Below are 24,161 nucleotides of genomic sequence, written 5' to 3'. Positions count from 1 at the left end.
TCTGGAATTACTTTAAAAAGAATCTTTAACATTACTGGAACTAATTATATTTTATATTCTGATTACATCTTATTACCTACACTGGTTTTTATTCTCCACTCATACAACAGGAACAACAAAACTGAGTAAATTGGTTGGCCACAGTGATTTTGTTCTTTATTAGCTCTTCAGAAACTGCCCATGAAACTGGCTAGAACATACAAAACTGTCCTTTGATATGCAGGTTTTCAGAGATGACAGAATAGTTAATTGAATGATGTATCTATTCCAGAAGAACATACAATGAAACTAAAACTGAAAGACTAGTATAAAAGATAAGGATTTCTCTTATTCTTTTAAGAGCATTTGATTGATTGGACAAGAGAGAACTAATTAATAAACAGAATAGAAAAAATATCAATATATAAAGTATCTACAAGATTTTTATTTTTTGTTTCTAAACTATTCCTTAGTCTACAAACATAATCCTACTTTGCTTATACACAGATGATGTGGGGGAGTGGGCATTCCAGAATTCTAGAAAGCTGGAGGCAGAGATACTATTCAGGTAGGCCTGAGTACTAACTCTGAATTCCCCCGGTCCCCCCTCAAAAAGATATTGCCAACTGATAATGGATTAATTCAAGAAGCAGAGCATCCCAGATTTGTGTGAAAGCTTCTTATCAAGAGTATAGATTGTGTGGGTTCTTGCTAAATGCAGACATAAGCCCCAAATACAAAAAAGCTGTGATGCAGCACAAAACTAAGCTTCTCAGATCTAGGAAGATACTGACATGTATAAAAAATAATATTCATAATACATAACACATAGTGCTTACTATGGGCCGTCAGTACACTAAGTGCTTTCTTTACATATATTTACTCATTCAATCCTCTCAGTACACAAATACTATTAATTACCCCCATTTTACAGATGAGGAAATTGAGGCACAAAGGTTACAGCTAAGAACTTAAATATCAGGCAGGTAGCTAAGTGTTTCAAAAGTTAAACCTCACAAAACCCACACAAAATAGATAGCATTAAAAACTCCTTATAGATAAAAAAGATAAGCCTCAGAAAGGTTCCCAGGTCACCCAGCACTGTGGAGTCAAGATCTGACGCTTTAACTTCTTAACTAAGACTAATAATTTTCCAGGAACAAAGACTTGAACTAAATATAAACTAGAAACTACTAAGAGGAACCTCTAAAGCTTGACTGTTGCTTTCAACACACCAGACTCAATACCTGAACACTCTGAATGTAGCTGTGAAACTTTATTCAATAAATGAAACATGATTCAGACAAATAAAATTCTGAGATTATAATTAGAACTTGTCACATTAGGATAACTGAATATAAATTAGAGTTGAAAAGTCTTGGATGCAGTGTTAACTTTCTGGCTTACTCAAAATGTTTCTCAATAATATACTACTTAGTAGGGTATAAAGCTAGTTTGAAATGCAAGTTTAAATCACCTGCCATGAAAAACATACCTAATATTTTAAACAATTTTTTTTTAAGATTTTATTTATTTATTTGACAGAGAGAGAGACTGCTAGAGAGGGAACACAAGCAGGGGGAGTGGGAGAGGGAGAAGCAGGCTCCCTGCTAAGCAGGGAGCCTGATGCGGGACTTGATCCCAGAACCCTGGGATCATGACCTGAGCCGAAGGCAGATGCTTAACTGACTGAGCCACCCAGCCGTCCCTAAACAATTGGTTTTTAATGAACTATATTGTCCAGAGAAGTCTTTCATCATTCCTGTGTATTATGTCCTTCTAATCTTACTTTCCTATATTTTTTTCCTTTTTGACATGGTTATCCAAAGAAGTTAAATGATATCAATAAAAGTTCTTAAACCTAAAAACTGCAGAAACTCTGAAATTGCTAAACACATGCCAATAAGCACCATTTGGAAATGGTTACACATAATGTAAGAGAACTAATCTTTCAGACACTATTTTAGGCCAATTCACTGTAAACAAAGCACACAGGCAATAGGAAATAGTTCACAGAGGAGTTTGTACAGATGTAAAAAGCTATGACCACCTTCTTAGAATTTAAAACCTACAAAAAGCAATAAATCCAAATTCCAAAGTCCCAGGCATTCACAAGTCTGGAATAAGAACCAGAAACCTCATTTTAATTAGGCCATTCTTTTACACAGAATGCTCATTGATAATCAGCTTCTCTTTGATATCTGCCATGTCCATAAAAAGCCTAGCACTAACAGAATTATTTTATGTTTAAATAACTGAATTTCTGAGATATAATAACTGTAATTATTGTTAAAAATTGTAACTATGGCACAAAAGCTAAAGTATAACTTTGCAAATAAAAGTCAATTAATTTGGGGTGCCTGAGTGGCTCAGTCAGTTAAGTGTCTAACTTCCGCTCAGGTCATGATCTCAGGGTCCCAAGATCGAGCCCTGTGGTAGGCTCCTGCTCAGCGGGGAGTCTGCTTGTCCTTCTCCCTCTGCCCCTCCCCCCACTTGTGCTCTCTCTTTTTCTCTGAAATAAAGAAATAAAATCTAAAAGAAAAAAAGTGAATTAATTTTACAAAGCTAATCAACAGAGAAAAGTGGTTTGGTGGTTTGAAGAATAATCTTGACAATAACAAAGGCAGATGCTCAGGCCTGTTCTCCAAATACTGGTGGGGGGGTGGGGGCGGGTGTTGTTTGTTTTCTTTACATGTTTTACTAGTACGTTTCTTTCTGTCTATTCATTAACCAATTTATTGAGTTCCTACTCTATGCCATGCATTTTTCTAGATGCTAGGAATATAGCAGTGAATAACCACCACACCAAAAAACCCAGAAATCTTGATTTCATGATGCTTACATTTCTGTGTGGGCAGATAATAATAAATAATGTATAGTATATTAGATGATGATAAGTGTTTTGAAGAAAAAACAAAAAAGATAACATTTAAAAGATTTCAATAGGATGAGGAACCAAGCCATGTAGCTAATTGGGGAAAGAGCTCAACTGGAGTCATCAATGAAGGTTTGTGGAGTACATGAGGTAAATGGAGATAATGGGAAGCCACTGTAAGAACTTGGGCTTGTACTCTGGGTCTAATGAAAAGCTTTTTAATAGTTGTGAGCAGAGGAGTAATACAATCTGACTTACATCAATCTCCCTGCTATCATTGAAAATAGATGGAAGAAGGGCAAGGGAGACCATTTAGAAGGTTTTGACTTCCCAACAAGAGATGTTGGCACAAAGACCCAAGTGGTAGTGGTGTAGATGAGAATGATTCTAGATATGCTCAAAAGGTACAAGTACTAGGATTTTCTGAAGAAGATATGTGAGAAAATAAAAAGAAGTTGAGAGAATGGAGTTCCTATCAGATAAGATGGGAAATACTATGGAAAAAGGGAATTCTAGGGGAAAGATGGGGATATGTATTCTTCCTTGGTATATGTTAGTGAAAAAGTCGAGTAGGCAGCCAGATAAATGACTGGATAAAATAGCCAAAAAAATGAACATGGAAAGGAAAATAGAAGAGGCCAAGTGTGGAAAGAAAGAGAAGAGGGCAAAGACCAAGGTCTAGGACACTTCAATGTTAAGAGGTCAGGGAGGTGAGGAAGAATCAGCAAAGGAGATAAGAAGGGCAGCCAATGAGGGGACCGCCAGGAGAATGTGGTGCCAGAAACCAAGTTAGTTAAGAAAAAGACTAAAAACTAGCCATGGATATTTAGCTACAGAGATTAATTCATGATCTTGATCAGAATAGTTCTGGGAAAACAGTGAGCAGAGAAACCTGATTGAAATGGGTTTTGGAGAGAAGAATCAAATATAGACAAGTTTGAAAAATCAAATTTAGACAAATATCTTTTTTAATAATAAATGGATCGAAAAATTCAACACTTGCATATATCATACATGCTTTGTAATAACCATTGATTACATTTATTAATAAGACAATATCAAAAGAAATAAGCATGATCTTGGAAGTTAAAAGTCTGAATACAAATTCTCACTTTTTACTAGACAAAACAGTGCACCGTCGAAAAGTGGCTGTCGCTGCCACTGTCTTCTGGCTATAATATTATTTTCACGCTATTTTTGCTTGGTACTTTTGGGAGTAGTTACCACATTCATATACTAAAATGCATAGCTCCACACACTGAAAATTTAAAAAGTACTGGGTGGTGAGGGTTTCTATCCACTGTTATAAAAATATTATTTGGCATCTTCTAAACTCTATGTACTTTTTTGGATTTGTAGTTGGAATAAATAGTTGTTAGGGTAAAAGCCTTTTCAAGGCCAAATAGCACTTCAAAGGTTTGAGCCCCAACTGCAATTTCTATACCACACTTTACATAACATGAAATGTAAGTTTCCAGACCCTGAGCACATCAAGTGAACATCAAAATCTACCAGCAGACACCTTAAGCTTTAAAATGTAAAACAGATGCTGAAAAATAAAGCACTGATAAACCATGGCTCTCACTGGAAAAAGAAAAAAAAAAAGTGAAAGTAATGGCCTGTTGTGTATTAACTGTTATCTCCTTTCAGGTTTACTGCTACAGAAGCAACTGATATGGAAGCATAAGCAAGATGAGCATTAACAGACCTCACATTCTAAAATTTATCAATTACTTGATGCTGTTCACCTTGGTTAAGCTATTACAAGTGATAAGAAAATAACTTCACGGGCTATTTTAAAGGTTAAGTTTTTGCTTCTTTCACTTTACAACTATTTTTCTTACCTTCTCCACAAATCCATGTGCATGAGGCAGAAGGGGAAACTATGAATTTGCAGGAAATATCAGACTTTGGAACAATGTAAATATAAACACACAAATAGCTAAACAGACAGATTAAAGAATATAGTGAAGACAGGAAATTCATATGGGGCTATTAGCATCTCTAATGCTAAGTCATTGACTAACTAAAGAAAATCTTTCAATTTACTCAACAGTTAGCATTCAGGTAAACCTGATTCAAGTGCTGAAATATTACCTGTTAATTCTTTGAGATAAGGGAATGAATTATAAGCCTTCACTAATGAAATAATCCATATTAATCCACAGCAAGCAACAATCAACAAACAAAAATGCTACAGTATTAGAAATTCCAGCACATTTATTGTTTGATCCCTTCACTAAGCTCTATATAATCTTAAGCAAGTAACTAAGTTTTGTTGGGCCTCAAACCAAATCTGTAAAATAGTGGGTTAAAGTATATGATTTCTTCCAGTTCTAAGCATGTAACTCTACAATTTACATCAGAAAATAAAACATAAAGAAAACATACTAAATCTTAAGTGTTTAAATTTTAGAAAGGAAGGCAAATGTTAACTTGGAAAGGAAAACAATTTCCTTTTTTAAAAATGCATGCTGAATCTTAAAATTACTTTTATTGTCATTCTATTCCAATTTAGTGAGTAAGACTTCTCAATAGAATTTCAGGTTTGTCAGGTATACAAATGATGATTTACCCCCAAGTGTGAGGTTTGGGGAAGTGTTTTGATATTGTGGTAGCAGAGTGATAATCACATTTGCTCCTAGAACCAAAAGCCATCATGCTGCTTTAAGAAATGATTCTAAATGGGATTTTCCCAAAACCTATAGTTCAACAAGAAAGAGTCTTAGAGCACAGACCATTATGGTTTCCAATCTACCAAGGTTCAAGACATATACATCCATTCAAAGCCACAGATACTTGCTCAACAATCTCTGTGTTTTTTAGATTAGTCTACTTTTGATTAGGAGGGGGGGAGCTGAATTTCAAGAAAATGAACCCATGCTTTCATACATATTTTCTATCTTAGTCCAATGTTAAAATCCTTCATATCCTAATACTTTATCAAACATAATACAGTTAACATAGGATTAAAAAAGCAGGCCCATCTAATCACATCAGCCTTGCTATGCTATTAAAACTCAGCTGTTTCTGTAAATATATCTCCAAATCAATTCTGACTTTTAGACCTGATTCTCCCCGTTAGCCTAATTTATTTCTACTTTCCCCATTATTCTAGTCAAATGAACATCCTTTAAGTAAATGCAATCTTTTGATTTCTAACTATTTCCACTTCCTTTTATGAAGGAAATAGTTATTCTGTATCTGACAAGTTCTCTTTTGCTTCAAAGACCTATTTGAAGAAACTTTTAAGTATATTATGAAGCTTCATCTGTCTCAGAAGCATTTTACTGGAGAAAACAAGCAAAATGAAAAGCAACTTCCTTTGAGATTATTACAATAAATAAAAGTTTTAACTCAGAGTTTTTCCTTTATATCCTAAAGTCAAGTAATAGCATATGCAAGTACATTATTAGATGGACTTTGAGAATTATACATTTCTTTCCCATGTATGAACTTTTCTTTTCGTTTTTCTGTGCTGCAGTCTGAGATAATCTATAGCTTCAAAGACTCCGCAGCACATTAATTAGTTCTCTATCCATATCACACTCTTCTGCTCTGTAAGTATTATTAGCATTTTCCCTAGAGCAAACTCTAGTATTTTATGCAATGTGTGCATTCATGGGGGGGTGATGGTTAGATGGTTGTGTTTAATGTGCCATCTCGAACCAATCTGAAGAAACTCAATAATAAAATCTCAATAATAATGGTCACTTAAGGTAAAGCCTTGGAGTCATACACAAGACTGATTCTAAACTAAACATTAGAAGAAAACAATGGTTCCCAAACTGTTTTAAATAATGACTAATACTTACCAGGAAAAGCATCAAAAACAATTCTGTCTCCAGGAACAGACCCATTAGGAGGTGCCAAGATTTCAACCTTCTCAGGTGAACTAGCACACATTACCATTGCTTGAGATATTACTCCCCTCATCTTTGCAGGTTTCAGGTTACAAAGTAAAATCACCATCCGATTTTGCATCTGTGTGAAACATAAATTGGTGATTAAAGATGTACAGAGATTTAGATTATCATACCTAGAATACATTAAGGTACATCTAGTATGCTAAACATAATATGTTCTATTTTTGTAGATGTATCTTTGTCTCTGTGTCCAAAATCTTTTATTATTGTTATGAAGTTATACAAAAACATGAAAAAAAATTCCACAAACTGACAGCACATTATAGTTGAAGGAGCAGAGGCAAGACTTTTCAGTTAAATAAGTTTTAGACTGAAACAGATTTGGTTTTGAATTTAGCTGCCATGTACTAGCAATGAGATTATATAAAGTTGAATTGTTTTTCTTCAAAAAATGAGGAAAATGATACCAAATTTAAAAAGCCAACTCTTGGATTAAATTGTAACATGTATGTAAAGCATTTAGCTTAGTGTTAGCACTAAAATAAATGAACAATCCTTTTCTCCCTACATTTCCAATACTATGCAAGATCCATTTCTTAGTTTAAAAATTACTCTTAGGACTCTATCACTCTTGGGAAGGTACGGAGTAGGAGGATCCTGAGCTTACCTAGTCCCATGGACACACCAATGAAATAACTACATCTACTGCAACCAACTGAAATCAACCTGAAGACTGACAGAATAGATCATCCACAGCTAGAGAGAAGACAACATCGAAAAGGACAGGAAGAGTGGAGACACAGTCAGGAACCCTGGCAAATAACCACAAACAGGCGGGATATCACAAACACAGAGGAGTGAGGGGGTCGAATGGACCCAAACTGGGAAAATGAGTCTTCATAACATCTGACTTTGAAAATCAGCAGGACTTAACTCCAGAAGCTTTAAAAATCAGCAGGACTTAACTGGGAAAACCAGGGGGTGACAGTAAATCGAGTCTCCACACTAAAGAGCCATCACTAGACACAGTGCAAAAGCAGCAGTTTGGAAAGTGCTTGAGGTATATGTGAAGGAGATTTATTGACTAATCTTAGGATGTGCTAGAGAGGCAGAGATCTATAGGAAATATCTCTGGGAAAGAAAGGAGTGCTAGAAGATGTCATTTTTCTTGCCCTCTATGCCCTAGATGGTCTGAAGCTTCCAGGAGCCAGTATTATCCCTCTTCATCTAACTTACCAACACCACATGCCCCCCACCCCAGCACTCCCTGCAGCCAAGTACCCCAATCTACCTGCATCAGGAAATGCCCTTCCAAAGCAGATCCTACACAGCAGGCCGGCAAGGGCTTAGACCACTCCAAAGTGACTAGTGCCCTGAAAAGAAGGGGAGATAACCCTACACACCAGCATAACCACAATTCCTGCAAGAAGGCCTCTTTGTAGGCTGTGCGGGGAGCAAGCTTTGCCCTTCATATGCCTGTTGCAGAGGCTAACTGCAAACAGCTAAGATGAGTGCTGGCCCACCACTGAGCTCACAAGCCCCTTAACAGCACTGGAAGTAAACCCTGCCCAATCAAGAACAGGCATCAGAGAAAGTCATTCTAGCCATAAGCATATCCTCAGCCAGAGCAACCTTGAAAAAGAACAAAACTGTAGATATCATAATCCCAGATTTCAAGATATACTACAAAGCTGTAGTAATCAAAACAGTGTCTTCTTCATACAAAAACAGACATATAGGTCAATGGAATAGAATAGAGAGCCCAGAAAATCTATGACAAAGGAGGCAAGAATATATAATGGGAAAAAGGTTTTTTTCAATATTTGGTGCTGGGAACATGCAAAAGAATGAAACTGGACTACCTTCTTATACCGTACACAAAAGTAAACTCAAATGGATTAAAGACCTAACTCTAAGACCTGAAACCATAAAAGCAGTAATTTCTTTGACAAAGGCCATAGAAACATTTTTCTAGATAATGTCTCCTGAGGCAAGGGAAACAAAAGCAAAATTAAACTATTGGGACTATACCGAAATAAAAAGCTTTTGCACAACAAAGGAAACCATCATCAAAACAAAAAGGCAATCTACCGAATGGGAGAAGACATTTGCAAATGATATATCCCATAAGGGATTAATATCCAAAATATATAAAGAACTTACACAATTTGACACCAAAAAAAACCCCCATAAACAATCCAATTAAAAATGGGCAGAGGGCCTGAGTAGATATTTTTCCAAAGAAGACATACAGATGGCAAACAGATACATGAAAAAATGCTCACATCACTATTCATTGGGGAAATTCAATTCAAAACCACAATGAGATATCACCTCACACCAAGCAGAATTGCTACTATCAAAAAGCCAAGAAATAAGTGTTGGCAAGCATGTGGAGAAAAAAGAACTCTCATGCAGTGTTGATGGAAATGTAAATAAACCAGTGCAACCACTGTGGAAACCAGTATGGAGGTTCCTCAAAAAACTGAAAATAGAAATACCATATGATACAATAATTCTACCACTGGGTATTTACCGAAAGAAAATGAAAACCCTAATTCAAAAAGATATATGCACCTCTGTATTTGCTGCAGGATTATCTATAATAGCCAAGATATGGAAGCGATCCCAGTGTCCAGATAGATGAATGGATAAAGGGGTGTGTGTGTGTGTGTGTGTGTGTGTGTGTCTGTAATGTACATAATGTAAATATAGATATAATGAAACATTACTTGGCCACAAAAGAGAATGAAATCTTGCCATGTGAGACAACATGGATGGACCTAGAGGGTATTATGCTAAGTGAAATATGTCAAACAGAAAAAGAAATCCTGTTACGATTTTACTTACATGTAGGATCTAAAACACAAAAGAAATAAACAACAGACTCTTAAATACAGAGAACAAACTTGTAGTCACAAGGGAAGTGGATGGGAGGATGGGCAAAATAAGTGAAGGGGATTAAGAAGTGCAAGTTTTCAGTTATAAAATAAATAAGTCACGGAGATGAAGAGTACAGCATAGGGAATATAGTCAATATTTTAGTAATTTTTCATGGTGACTAACTTATTGTGGTGAGCACTGAGTAATGCACAGAAATGTTAAATCACTGAAACAATTGTACACCTGAAATTAATATAACATTGCAAGTCAAATAGACTTCAGTAACAAATATCAAAAAAAAAATACTGCTGATCATTTAACTACTCAAGCATCATGTACACTGCAATTAACATTTAGGGCTATTTCTACAATTTGTTATAGAAGTGAATAAAGATTTCTTTAATCTTCAAAAGTTGAAGTGTCTTAATTATTTTCCCCAATTAGCAAAAATAGGTACACAACTGTTTATATCCTTTCAATAGGCTTAAAATAAAATGGCACACAAGAGAACTATCACTGCAGGAGAAGAGAAAAGGCACATTCTAAATAAAAGATGGTTTTATAAACAAATGTTATGGCAAATTTATTGATTCTATGATTTAAAATAATAATAATAATAGTAATAATAATAATAATAGGCCTAAGACTCAAATTCAAGAGGCCCCCTTTTCGGACATCTTCATGAATAAGATCTTCATACAAATAATTTAAATTGCCACTTTAGGAAAAAACAGTTATAGCAAATTTGTATAAGAAAAAACAAGAGGATTAGCTATATGCAATTGTTAAGGCATCAGATGATATCCATGGACCTTTACCTTGGAAAAATACACAAATCTACACAGTACAGTATGCAATTTGTGGGGGCAAAGTGCTCCTGCTTTATAGAATGTTTAATATTACTGCCTTGATAGGTTAGATACAGATGTGTATATAAATAGCTTTGCTTAAGGCTATGAATGACAGCTTTTGGAAGAGAAGATATTGTCTGCAACTCATGGGAACAAAAAAGATGAAGCCCAAAGGAGGAGAAGTTTTTCCAATTTGAGTTGGCTCAAAATCAATTGGTTCTTTTCTCCAGGGCTTCTTATGAACCTAACTTCATAAGTAGTTATGAAGAAGTCCTGGTCCTACACAAGATGCATGTTAAACAGGAAAAAAAAAAAAAAAAAGCACACACATGAACCAAGTCTATCTTTTTTTATAGATAAGAAAAACTTCTTCACTAATCTCCTTATTTCCATTTTTCTCCCCTCAACAGAGCAGCCAGATGATCCTATCAATATATGAGGCAGACTACATTTCTCCTTAGCTCCACAGTTTTCCAACGGCTTTCATCTCACTCAGAATAAAAGCTAGTCTTTACAGTGATCTATAAGATCCTATGTCATTTGGCATCCTTATTTCTGATTTCATATTGCATGACATTCCCCCTTATTTACTCTGCTATAATGACACTGCTTCCTGCTGTTCTTTGAACATGCCAGGCATATATCCGACTTAGAACTGCCTGAAATACTCTTCTACCAGAGACATAGGACTTTTCTTCATTTTCTGAGAGCTTTACTTAAAGTCATTTTCTTTATAACGCCTTCCCTAACCACTTTATACAAAATGACATCATCCTAACTCCAACAACTCTTAAATTCTTTCTTTTAATACTTACCACTATTTAATATCCTATATATCATGATCTTCTGACTCCCCCATAGAGTTGTGAGCTTCACAAAGGCAGGATTTTTTTTTCTTCTAAACAAATCTACCTACCTACCTACCGACCTATCATTTTAATTCCCTGCTACATCCCTTGTCTAGAATAGTGCCTGGTATACTGCAGGTGTCCAATAAATACTTGCATCTGAAAGTATGAATGAATGAATGAATGTATATAGGGATTTATCCACATTCACAAAGCCAATAAGCAACAGAGTTAGCATTGAACAGAGAAGAACTATTTTAATGTTAAAATCTACAGCCTTTGCAGTATCTCCAAAGCACCATGGAGCAGAAGAAAGAGACAGGTAACTCCAAATTACTGTAGATGTCTTGAAAGACCAAATTAAAATCATTACTGCCTAATTTTTTCCACTGTCATTGGAAATACATACGTGTGTCTGTCTATACACACATACACACACATATTTTAAATACCAAAGTAACAACAAAATACAAAACATCTAGTTTTTAACAAATAGAGAAATACCATTAAAAATTATAAGTTTAAGCTCCATAATGCCCTCTCCTCTTTTTACTTCAAGTATGAAAATGTTTCTTGAGTTATAAGAAAAAAAAAAAAAAAGACAACGACAACTTCTTCTTACTCTTACTTTTTAGATTGATGCTTTCTGGGTTTATATACAGTGATTTAAAAAAATCAAGGAGTAATAAAATTCCATGACAGAACAATGATGATAAAAATATTTATACTGTATTACACATAAAATACCAAACTAAAAACATTTTAAAAACTGAGAAAAAATAATGCATCTTTCTTCTTTCTACCTTCATGAATTTGATCCTAATTTACAATGCTACTGCAAGTTTTGGTAGTTTTAATGTACTTTTTTGGTGAAATTTATTTTATTAAAATTAATCAAATGAACTAATCAATACTGGCTCACCTAATACAAAATTATATGGAAAAACATCAAGAAAAAGTGACATCTATGCCAAAGTAATTTAAACTGTACAGATTACCTGTTCAAGAGGAACATGATTCACCAGGCCACTGACAACTGTTCTTGGGGTTGTTTCTCCAACATCTACTTCTTCCACATATAAAGAATCTGCATCAGGGTGTTTTCTGGCAGTGATGATACAACCAACTCGAAGATCCAGACGAGAAACATCTAATGGCTTAGAGTCAGCGCTTCCTGCTACTGACTGCTGTTTTTTCTCCTTTTTCTCTCCTAAAAAGTATTTATGAATGGTTAAACATCAGAAGTAAAACAAAAACAAGATAAACTATAAAAAACTCCCTAACGTCGATACTGATGAGCTTTAAAAGAAAGTGTTTATCTCCTTCCTTCACTTAAATAATAACAAAGGAAAGAATTATTCAAGTCATAACATCTTGAGCCCTATTTTGGCTGTTTCTCAGTTGAATAACTGTCTAAATCTCTAGCTAAAGACAGAGAGTAGAAGTTGGTAAACTATGTTCATTCATTTACATATTGTCTATGGATACTGGCAGGGTAGTTGTGACAATGACTTTATGGTCTGCAAAACTTAAGATATTTACTAAAAGGACCTTTATTGAGAAAGTCTGCCTTTCCCCGAAACAGAGCTGGAGAAAATCCTTTAAAATTTTTACTGTGGGGGCACCTGGGTGGCTCAGTCGTTAAGCGTCTGCCTTCGGCTCAGGTCATGATCCCAGGGTCCTGGGATCGAGTCCCGCATCGGGCTCCCTGCTCTGTGGGAGGCCTGCTTCTCCCTCTGCCACTCCCCCTGCTTGTGTTCCCTCTCTTCGCTGTGTCTCTCTCTGTCAAATAAATAAATAAAATCTTAAAAAAAAAAAAAAAAATTTTTACTGTGACTCTTTAGAAAGGGAAAAATACTTTATTTAGGAAGAACACCACAATCAGTACCAGCTAAGAGAATGAACTATAATCAAATGTAATTTCACTGATAAAATGTTTCTCTCTTCAGTTAAACACAGCAATAAGTATACAACAAATTTCTCTACTTCTTGTATTTCTCAGACTTATTAGGGCTTTAGGTTTATCCACAGCAACTATCTGAGCAGAAGAGCCACCCAGCGCCCCTATTCTGATTATGTTTTAAAAATCCTCCTCTTAGGGCGCCTGGGTGGCTCAGATGGTTAAGCGTCTGCCTTCTGCTCAGGTCATGATCCCAGGGTCCTGGGATCGAGTCCCACATCGGGCTCCCTGCTCAGCAGGAAGCCTGCTTCTCCCACTTGCCCTGCTTGTGTTCCTTCTTTCGCTTTGTCTCTCTCTGTCAAATAAATAAATAAAATCTTTTAAAAAAATAAATAAATAAATAAATAAATAAAAATCCTCCTCTTATTTATATGTCGATAATCTAATTCTTACAGCATTTGATTACTTTGGTCACTGAGTGGAAATGCAACCTGTAAAGAGTTCATAGTCCTTAAGTTTACATTAAGCTTCTCTAGCAGAAAAAAAATGTAAAACAAAATAAAAACTTATTTACCTGCAATCTGCAGTGTAGAGATAAGCACGCAGTTGTGACTTAGTAGCACTCCTTTTCAACTATACCTTACCTTTATTTAATCTTTGAACAAATATTTACTGAGATCTAAGGCACTGAAAATCTCTTTTAAGGAAGACAGATATACATAATGAATATGTGACAAACATTACGTACACAAAGAAATATAAAAACACAGAGATGAATATTTCTGCCTGGAGTGGGAAAGAATGATTTTGTGTAAGGACATTCACAATTTATACAAAAACAGTTTACAAAAGAAGAGGTAGAGCTAGCTCAAAATAATGGGCAATTTTTAATCTAATAAACAAATTTTAAAAAATTCCACTTTCCATGTAAAATATTAGCAAAGACTTTTTTTAACGGTAAAACCCAAATGATACAGGAATAAATATACAAAATTACTAGAAGAAAATACACCAAAAATCTTAATAGCAGTTACCTTTGAGTGATAACCTATGTATTTGATATAATGCAGTATAACATTACGTCTATATATCAACCTGTATTTTTAACTTTAATCTACTTCCTAGGTATTTGAAATACTTTTTATCAGGAATCCACATTTCAGAGGTGACTGCAAACATCCAAATCTCTACCAAGAACTTAGTCATCATAAAAGACTTTAAGAATGTTTCATTAAAAAATGAGTGATGCTCACATGTGGCAGTCTAGAAAGCCTGTATGGTAACCACAGCCTCTGCATGAACAGAATTTTGGAATCTGGCATTCTAGCAGCCAAAGGCCAGTGGAACAGCCCTGTATTCCAGCACTGTCCAATACGGTAGCTGCCAACCACACACAGCTATTTACATTTAAATTTAAAATAATAAAAAATTCAGCTCCTTAGTTATACTAGATACATTTAAAATGTTCAGTAGCAATGCGTGACTACAGGTTACTATGTTGGATACTGCAGTTATACAGCATTTCCATTATCACAGAAAAGTACCACTGGACAGAGGCATTCTAGACATAGAGCTCCATTTGGTCTCGTGTGCTTCTTCCTCCCACAAAGGAAGACTCCGCTGTCTCATTTGACTAGAAGACTGATTAATCCCGTAGTCACAAATGCAATGTAATTTCCTTTGGGTATGAACTTCATCCTACTTAGAACAGGCTGTCTGATTGTTTTGTGCCTACTTCTTAATAAATTTATAAAGTGAAAAAATTAGTTTGACTTGCTTTCATTGTAACCATACCACCTAGTGGTGAAGTTATGTAGAAGATGAACAACCCCTAACTACTTCCAAGAAAAGTTACCGATCTTTACTAAAAGGAACTGGCAAGTGTTAGACGCTAAACTGGCTTAGGTTAATTCACAAATTCCTCAGCCATTTTATATTTTCCAAAAACTCTTAAGTGAGTATAAGTGTTATGAGAGGTGTGTATAATGAATTATAAAAGCACTTTTTTTAGACATACTTGGAAAAATGATGTCTATAAAGGAGTAAAGGAGACTAGGTAAAAAAGGAGTCAGATTTATGGTTAGAATAGCTTCAGCAGCAAGATAAGGATAAATTAGAAAAGACGAGACTTCAACATTAATTCAAATGACAGATCATGAGAACCTGAACAAAGGTAGCACCAAACAAACTGGAGCCACGGAGCTGGGTTTTAGATACGTTTTGGTGATAGGAATTATGTTTTGGTGGTCAGTTAGGTAAGCAAATTGAGGGAGGACAACAGGGTGAGGTTAACTATAAGATTTCTAGTCGGGCTGTCTAAGTGGATGGTGATACACTTTCTACTCCAGTTTTTATGGGTTCCTAAAACTTTTATACCCCCATGCCTTAGTTCAGACATTATCCTTTGACTAGAATATCCCTTTCCTATCGTCACAACTAGACCCAAGCTAACTTTCTACCTGTGACCTCTCTGAAATTGAATATACACTAAAGTTTGGTCATACCAAACTACATATGGGCCCCTACGCTTAATCTCTACTTTCTATGTTTTTAGTTATGTTAAAACATACTTTACCTCAAATACCACATTCTTACCCTATTGACCTGGTCAATCTTCACACATCCTTTAGGTCCAGTTTCTATGTTCCAATACCATACTGTTTATTCTAGTTCATAAAGGTTTCAATTTTCTTTTTGACACAACTATTACTATAAAAAATGTTGACATCTGATAAACCAGTCAAGAACCAAATAACCTTAAAGGTTAAAAATACCTTTCACTTCAATTTTCTCCTTCATCTTCTTTTCTTCTGCTCCTCCTCCTATCTGTTCTTTGGCACCAGAAGTTATACTTGTTATTGGTCTAGACTGTATCACATTTTCAGAAACTGTGGAATTAGCTTGCAGCAGAGTACCAGATGGAAATGGTATTTGTTTCACTGATACAAAAAATAAAATAAAGTCATTATGAGCTCTTTTTAAAAGAAAAATTCACTGTATATGATTATCAAGTCTCTACTATCTGAGATTATAAAAAGGCTGCCAAGAAATTAAGTACATTTTAACCATGATAAAAGTTAAATAAATGATTCTCATTTAATCACTAATAACTGAGAAAATTATGGACACAATAATAACTAGTATTTATTATGGTCTATGTCCCACTTTTCAAAATGCTTTACATGAATTAACTTTTGTAATTCTCATAAATACCCTAAAAACAGTAAGTTCTATTCACATCCCCATTTACAGATGATCAACATGAGCCATACAGAAGTCAAAAAACTGGCCCATCACACACACAGTGAGTAGGAAAATAAGAATTTATACTCAAGCAGTCTGTCTCGGGAGACTATCCTCTCATGGTTTGACAAGATGGCATGTTTTTCACTCAGGTTTTCTTTTATATTATTGAACAATCAACTGGGAAAGTGTTTTAATAATAGTCATTGCAATATCAGAATTAATGGAGAGACGTAATTCTATTTCAAAAAACAACTTTTTAAGGAAGAAAATTCCTTCAGCAATGTTAAAAACACTCTCATAGCCTAGTGAATATGGAAAAACATAATCTTATGAGGGATTCTGATGTGGCTTAAATTCTGGCCAATATTCAGATCACTTTTCTGAGGTATTTTTAAGTTCCCTAGAGGCTCTTGCTTCTAGTAATGTGACACTCCATCTACCCCTGTGTAATGTTTCACCATTCGACAGGATGCAATACATTAATTCAAACTGTTGATGTGCTTTAGCATTTCATTAACAAGATCAAAGTTTAAAATGTTCCAGGGTAATCTTTTAGAACTGGTAAAATGGAAAGCAGTTTTATATTGCTAATATTTTAACTATTTATTTAATTCTGTACCTGTATTCTAAATCTCCTTGTCTTGGAAAAGATCAGATTGACAAACAATGTTCTCTTTAGTTGATAATTGTAAGCACACATTATACTGAGTTTTCCTTACTTTTGTTTAGCTCACTAAGGGTGGAGCTCATATTATAGCACTCAAAATAATTTACTCACTGACAGGATAATTCTAAAGGAAGTAGTAAGAAAGACTTTATACTTGGGCCTCCTTAACTCACCTAGGAAGGATTTTGTATAATACAATCAAATGCCTTTCTGTATGGTACTTTGAAATTGTAATAGAGCTATTATTATCACTGTTTTATAATGATGTAAGTTTATCTAGTCACCTTTAAAATAATTCAATAAAATTTTAAATTTTATTTACAACATAATAATTGAAATGATAATTACCTGCTGAGTTGATTAACTTAAAATTATGATTTCAGGCAAATTATACCTGTAGGCTTATTTCCTCATGTATAAAACAAGGACATTTGTGTACACAAAATTTTAAGGATAAAACACATAATGTACGTGAAGCACTTGGCACACAGTGCCTGGCATATAGTAAAACATAATAAATGTCAGCTAAATATTATTACAGCTTATTTTCAATAACTAATAGGGAACAGTGATGATCAAGTTGAAATATGTAGCACAGAGATTAAAAGCATTTTTTTTTTTAATTTAAGTATAGTTAACATATAGCTATATTAGTTTCAGGCATACAATAGGATTTCCCTGATGAGGTAAGAATATACTATAGAAAAAAGTCTTCAACAAATGGTGTTGGGAAAACTGGATAGCTACATGCGAAAGAATGAAACTGGACCACTTCCTTACATAATACACAAAAATAAACTCAAAATGGATTAAAGACCTAAATGTGAGACCTGAAACCATAAAACTCCTAGAAGAAAACATAGGCAGTAATTTGACATTGGCTACAGCAACATTTTTCTAAGTATACCTCTTGAGGAAAGGGAAACAAAAACAAAACTAAACTGATAGGACTACACCAGAATAAAAAGCTTTTGTACAGCAAAGGAAACCATCGACCAAATAAAAAGGCAACCAACTGAATGAGAGAAGGTATTTGCAAATGATACATCTCTTAAGGGCTTAATATCCAAAATATATGCAGAACTTTTACAATTCAACACCAAAAATCATCATCATCATCATCATCATCCAATGAAATCAGGCACAGGACCTGAACAGACATTTTTCCAAAGACATACAGATGGCCAACAAATACATGAAAACATGCTCAACATCACTATAAGCACAGGCGTTTGCACCCGGGGTCTGCACTTTTTGCATGAACTCAGGCAAGATCATTTGCCTTTTCTAAGTCTCCATTTTCTCTTCTGTAGAGGAGGTAGACTGCATGAGAAGGGCTACTGTGGGGATAAAATGAGAAATCAAGTATAATACCTAATTTAACAATTAATGATATAATTATTATAAATCAAAACAACCTATCATTTATATATTTAATTACCTCCATTTTGAATTTCTGCCTGAATTAGCTCTTGTTTCAATTCTTCAATTTCTTTCTTTAATTTAGCATTTTCAACTCGAAGTTTCTTCTCTTCTCTCAAAGTTGCCTGCAAAACTAGGATTAAGAAAATCCAGGTAAGATATAGCCATGTTTTCTAAGAGGTTTCTTATGAACACTACCTGATAAGAGCACAGCAGTATAAACATAACTAGGATAATACCAATAACTAAATGTTTGCCAATTCCTTTATGTCAGGAATTGGCAAACATTAATATTTATTAGAATAAAATGTTAATTAACATAGAGAAAAAGCAAGAAAACCTGTGAAATAATAACAGAACAGAAAAAATTTGTTTATGAAGCATTTCCTAGCTTCTATAAAGATGCTAATGACAGCTTAAGAACTGGACTTAAAGTATCAACCATAGATAAACTGTCAAAATGAGGCAAGTATTAGACATATTATTTTTTTAAAGCCAGAGATCTAATGATAACAAACCATAAAAAAACTTCTCATTTCTTTCTTTTTAATCATTACCTTGTAAAAGTACCTGAATAATCTTTTACTCCTAATGTTTCAGACATTGAGCTAGCCAAACATTCAAGGAATGAAATAGCTTCAAAGATTTCCTCAAGATATGTGTGTTAAAGGTGAGCAATAGGGTATACAAAAGAATAAAAGAAAAACAGTGATTCTCAGTGGGGTTGGTACTGCTCCCTAGGTAGGATTTTTAAAATCTGTGGGAGTTATTTTTGGTTGTCACAAATAATAGGAGTCATTCTGGGCATTTACTGGGCAGGAGTCAGGAATGTCAGATGTCCTGAAATATGCTAGATATACTTGTAAAATGAAGAGCTGTCTCACATTCTGCAGAATTTTCTAGTAACCCACTGTACATTTGTATAGGCGAAAAATCCTGTTAATTATTTGAGCCTTGACACTATTTTTTATATATAAACACAAAATATTCTTAAACATTTTCATTACACCCTGAATTTTCTATAAATCAAGTATCTTATAAATTGAGAGTAGATTGTACTTTGTTTTGTTCACAGCTTTCCTTAAAGAATTATTCATCATTCTGAATAAACAAAAAACATACCTGAAAGCTGTTTTTGGTATCAGAGTTGCCTACATAAAGGCAAACTAAATACAAACTCATACCAATTAGCATTATATCTATTGCATTCTTGGTGATTCCATGTATGGGAACCATACAGCATAGGACTCTCTCCTATGTCTGGTAGGACAGTCCTGCCTAAGTATTTACTCACTAAAATACACATTTTCATTATTACTACAATTTATATATTACATTCTTCTTAATTTTCCTCTATCTTACATACACGGTTAACATATGTTTTGAAATTATGTGTATAGGCAGGTTATTTTATCTAAGAAATATTTTCTTTACAGGGTATTAAGAGATTTTACAAAATATTTATTGTAACATAGGAACAATGGGACTGAGAACCACTCAGGATAGGCTACCAAAAAATAATAAAGGTGAAGAATAAATATGCAGTAAGTGTACAAGGGTTCCTTTTTCTTTTTTTTTTTTTGATTAGCAAAATTGAAATGCTAGTCAAGCTAATAGCGACCCATATGAGAAAAAATTCACACAGAAGCACTGATCATCTCTAATCTTTACCTTACTAATGGCAAAAAAATTAAAAATTTTAAGAAAAATAACAAGAAATCCTTTAAGAATTTAAAGAAAAAATGTTTACAAAACATAAAAAAGGAATAATTAAAACAGTATTTTAAAATTAAGAAAAAAGAATTAATAAAGAAAAAATATTCTGAAGAGTAACTGTATGATTCTGTAACCATTCACAATCTTATGCAGCAAAGAAAAGCATTTATTTCTATTAGTTATTCTAAAAGACTTGGGGATTTTCATCATATCATTAACATTGGTTATTGAGAAATAAAAAATATATTTAAACAAAAATCAACCTAAATCCTAAAAGCAGAAATTCAGATTTGATATTTTTGTATATATCATAGCAATTCCTAGGTAAAACTTAAAGACGTATTGGAAAAAATGTAAAAATCATTTCAGAAAATGCTCTAAGTAGAGGGTAATATAAGTATATATTCTTAGAGGAGATACATTTGAGTTCATAATTGATTTTACCCAATTTTCTTCATTTTAATCTTTAATTCTATATGAACTTATTTTAAACGTTAATTTTCCTTTAGCCCTCTTAAAATAATACATTGTTTTCTCTACATTACATTCACTATATACCAATTCTAATTTATCTCAATTCCAGAATATTATTTCACTCAAAATTAAAATAGTAAAGGAATCTAAAAGTTACCATCAAGATGATGAAGTATATTTATGGGGTAAACACAGTTTTTGTGCTCTTGTCCATATAGGAATTCATTTTAAGTATCTCCTCCAAAAATGCAAAATCTCTTACTTGCTTTCTCCTTAAGAAGAGCAACTTGCTGCTTTAAATAGTCAATAATTTGATCTGCTTCTGCACCCTTCTGTTCCAGTCTCTTCAGAACAGCACCATTAGTTGCCATTTTTGCCAAGAAACGGCAGAAAATCCTAAGTGAAAAAATAAAAGGTGGTAAATTACGCCATAGAAAGAATAGATTTATTGTACACGACACTATGAGCAAGCAGTCTGAAAGGAAAAATATCTTCTATTCTAACAACTCAATACACTAGAAAAACACTTTTCTGACATAGAGCAACAAACCAAACGGCAGAAATGTTAACAACTAATGCCTCGGTATGTTTGGAAGAAGCAATCAATTTTTTTTCCCTAAATGCAAAAAAGATGCTATTTAACCACATTTTAGGTTGGAAAGTTTTAAAGAAAGCTTTAAAATACGTATGGCAGAGTATTATGATGCAAAACAGGAATACTAAGAGAAAAGAATAACAATAACCTTAACTAAGCTATAAATGAGTGCCACCCCTGTGTTCCAAAGTTAAGAATTGCTGAATTCTTAGTGTTTATTTTTTGTATATTGGATATTTCTACTGTTTATTTAACTATTCTACTGTTTATTTAACTATGTACAATTTTAAGGAGGAACATGTGAATTAAGAAGGACAAAAAGATCAACATTAGGAATATATGAATATTAATGACATGCCTACTCAGAAATAACATCAGCATATATACTATGACCCCTGTAAAAGAAAATTATTGTAATTTTAATTTTATAATTCATAGAAATTAGAAAACATCCTGTCAGTGTGCAGAAAAATGCGTATAAGCAAACATTCTGAGATTAACTCATAATGTTAAAGTTTAAACTGCTGAATATTAAGACAAATAGTCACACTGACAAAAGACAAAATTAATCATTAATACTACTACAAACTTTTTACCTGATTAACTTCAATTTATAATATAAAGCATAACAATGACATAAGCATTGCTGAAGTAATTCTGATTTTAGACAATAAAATGGTAAAATTTTTTGATAAAGGAAAAAATTGGCTAAAATGAACAAATAATACAAGATTGTTTGAAAATTTCATATTATGCAATATCCATCCTATATAAAGAACATTCTGAAATGTTTACCTTTTTATAAAAAGAGAACCAATTCTCAAAAAACTTTATGCTAAAACTGACAATTTATAATACAGAACCATGAAAAAAATAAAAACCTGATAAAAATAAAGTTGTTAGTAAGTGAAGAAAATATAAATGAGGTTAATCTGAAAAAGTCATAGTAAACTGCTAATTTTCTATACGGACTATTATTTAACAGTTTAAAAAAATACAGAGCAAACAAATAAAAAGGTACAAAAATTGAAAATGAAGATATCAACTTTAAATTCAGCCAATTTTTAAACATGAACACAATATTCTGTTGTTGTTCCTCAAATGTTGTTCTAGAATTTTAGAGAAAAGTACAAATAAACAGATGAAGAAAGTTAAAGTAAAAAAAAGCCATGTTCTTCTGGACTTTTAATATCCTCCTTAGTAAGCATTCTTTCAGTTTAAGGTCTTTCTATTGTAGTCTAACATAATAATCAAATATATTCAATAGGTGAAAATAGCTATCCCAAGAAAAGTAAGGAGTATTTGATTTAGCATACTTTGTTAGCTTTTACTTTTGTAGCAAAGAAAAATTTGATGAGGTAATATTAAAAGAAATGTGACCTTAGTGATATGCTTTAGAAAAATCCCTAGTCAACTAATATCTTAACTGATAAGAAACAAGTAGATTTAAGTGTAAAATAGTTGTCATAAATTTGCCAACAGGTACAGAAAGTTATCTCACAAATATCAGCAAAACATGAAATTCATGTCCTGACACACACAAAAACAGTTTCAAACTAAGACTAACAATAATTCGCAAAATAGAGATCATAAATCCTAGGCTAAGAGAAAAAAAATATATAATTTTACTGAGTTGATAAATCTATTAACTATCTGCAAAATACAGTTACAAAAGTGAGTTAAATAAAATATGACTTTTGTAATACATATTGAAGCACAGGCATAAGTTTAAGAAAGAATGTTTCAAAACATAAACACAAATGAGCTGAATATATTAAACACATACATAGAGCCACTAAGAGGAAATAATAGGATAAAAGGAAGTGATAATACTTTGAATGATACTGATAAAAAATATATACCTCTATATTTTATATACTTGCTTATAACTCTACAAATACTTGCTTAGATTAAGGTCTAGTTTTAAATTCTGAAATATAACTAGGACTGAGAATTGCATATCACTTGAAATATTCAGTAAAAATGGATTTCTTTTTAACCAAATAACTATATAAATAAAACATGAAAAATAAAAGGAAAACATGTTGATAACAAAGGGAAATGTTACTGAAAAACATATTTAGGCCATGAAGTCTTTTTTTTAAATATTTTATTTACTTATTTTAGAGATAGAGAGTATACAAGCGGGGGTGGGGGAGAGCAGAGGGAGAGGGAAAAACAGACTCTGTGCTGAGTGCAGAGCAGGACGTGTGGCTTAATGTTACAATCCTGAGATCATGACCAGAAACTAAATCAAGAGTCCGATGCTTAACTGAGACAACCAGGCACTTCATAGGCCATGAAGTCTTAAAATGTTGAGAACGGAGACAGAGGACAGTGATCCTAATAAACCACTCATATATAAAATAATTATGGATGACAGAAGTCATCTCAAATTTCCTGATAGGTATTACTGGGTAATAATAATATCTAGTGTTTACTTTGTCTTTAGTATTTGCCAGGTCTTTTTCTTTTTTTTTTTTTTTTAAAGATTTTATTTATTTATTTGAGACAGAGAGAATGAGAGAGAGAGAGAGAGCACATGAGAGGGGGGAGGGTCAGAGGGAGAAGCAGGCTCCCTGCCGAGCAGGGAGCCCGATGCGGGACTCGATCCAGGGACTCCAGGATCATGACCTGAGCCGAAGGCAGTCGCTTAACCAACTGAGCCACCCAGGTGCCCGCCAGGTCTTTTTCTAAGCACTTCACAATATTAACTTATTTAATTATCACAATACTTTAAGGTACATATTATTATTTCTCCTCCTTATTTAGAATATTAAGAACTTATTACAAGAGTAATGAGATAAAAGTAATTTAATAAAAAGAACATGGACTTGGA

At 33.6% G+C, this 24,161-nt stretch overlaps 1 protein-coding gene across 7 annotated transcripts in view; it reads right to left on the bottom strand.

Moving 5' to 3' along the window:
- Positions 1–24,161, bottom strand: part of AIMP1 (aminoacyl tRNA synthetase complex interacting multifunctional protein 1) — a 167,428-nt gene that overhangs the window by 137,950 nt on the left and 5,317 nt on the right. For all 7 annotated transcript variants that reach the window (XR_004298893.1, XM_032400960.1, XM_032400959.1 and 4 more), the window contains 5 exons: positions 20,990–21,123; positions 18,557–18,670; positions 15,977–16,141; positions 12,301–12,512; positions 6,670–6,838 (listed from right to left, as the gene is read on the bottom strand). Coding sequence is in view for 6 of the 7 variants with exons in the window: in XM_032400960.1 (XP_032256851.1) it covers positions 6,670–6,838; positions 12,301–12,512; positions 15,977–16,141; positions 18,557–18,670; positions 20,990–21,123 (794 nt within the window). In the remaining variant the exon portion in view is untranslated. The remainder of the gene's footprint in view (positions 1–6,669; positions 6,839–12,300; positions 12,513–15,976; positions 16,142–18,556; positions 18,671–20,989; positions 21,124–24,161) is intronic.

The sequence above is a fragment of the Phoca vitulina genome, unplaced genomic scaffold (genome assembly GCF_004348235.1).
Source record: "Phoca vitulina isolate PV1807 unplaced genomic scaffold, GSC_HSeal_1.0 scaffold3, whole genome shotgun sequence".
Classification (NCBI taxonomy): Eukaryota; Metazoa; Chordata; class Mammalia; order Carnivora; family Phocidae; genus Phoca; species Phoca vitulina.
The sequence above is the reverse complement of the archived record's forward strand: the minus strand, read 5'-3'. Positions and strand labels throughout refer to the sequence as shown.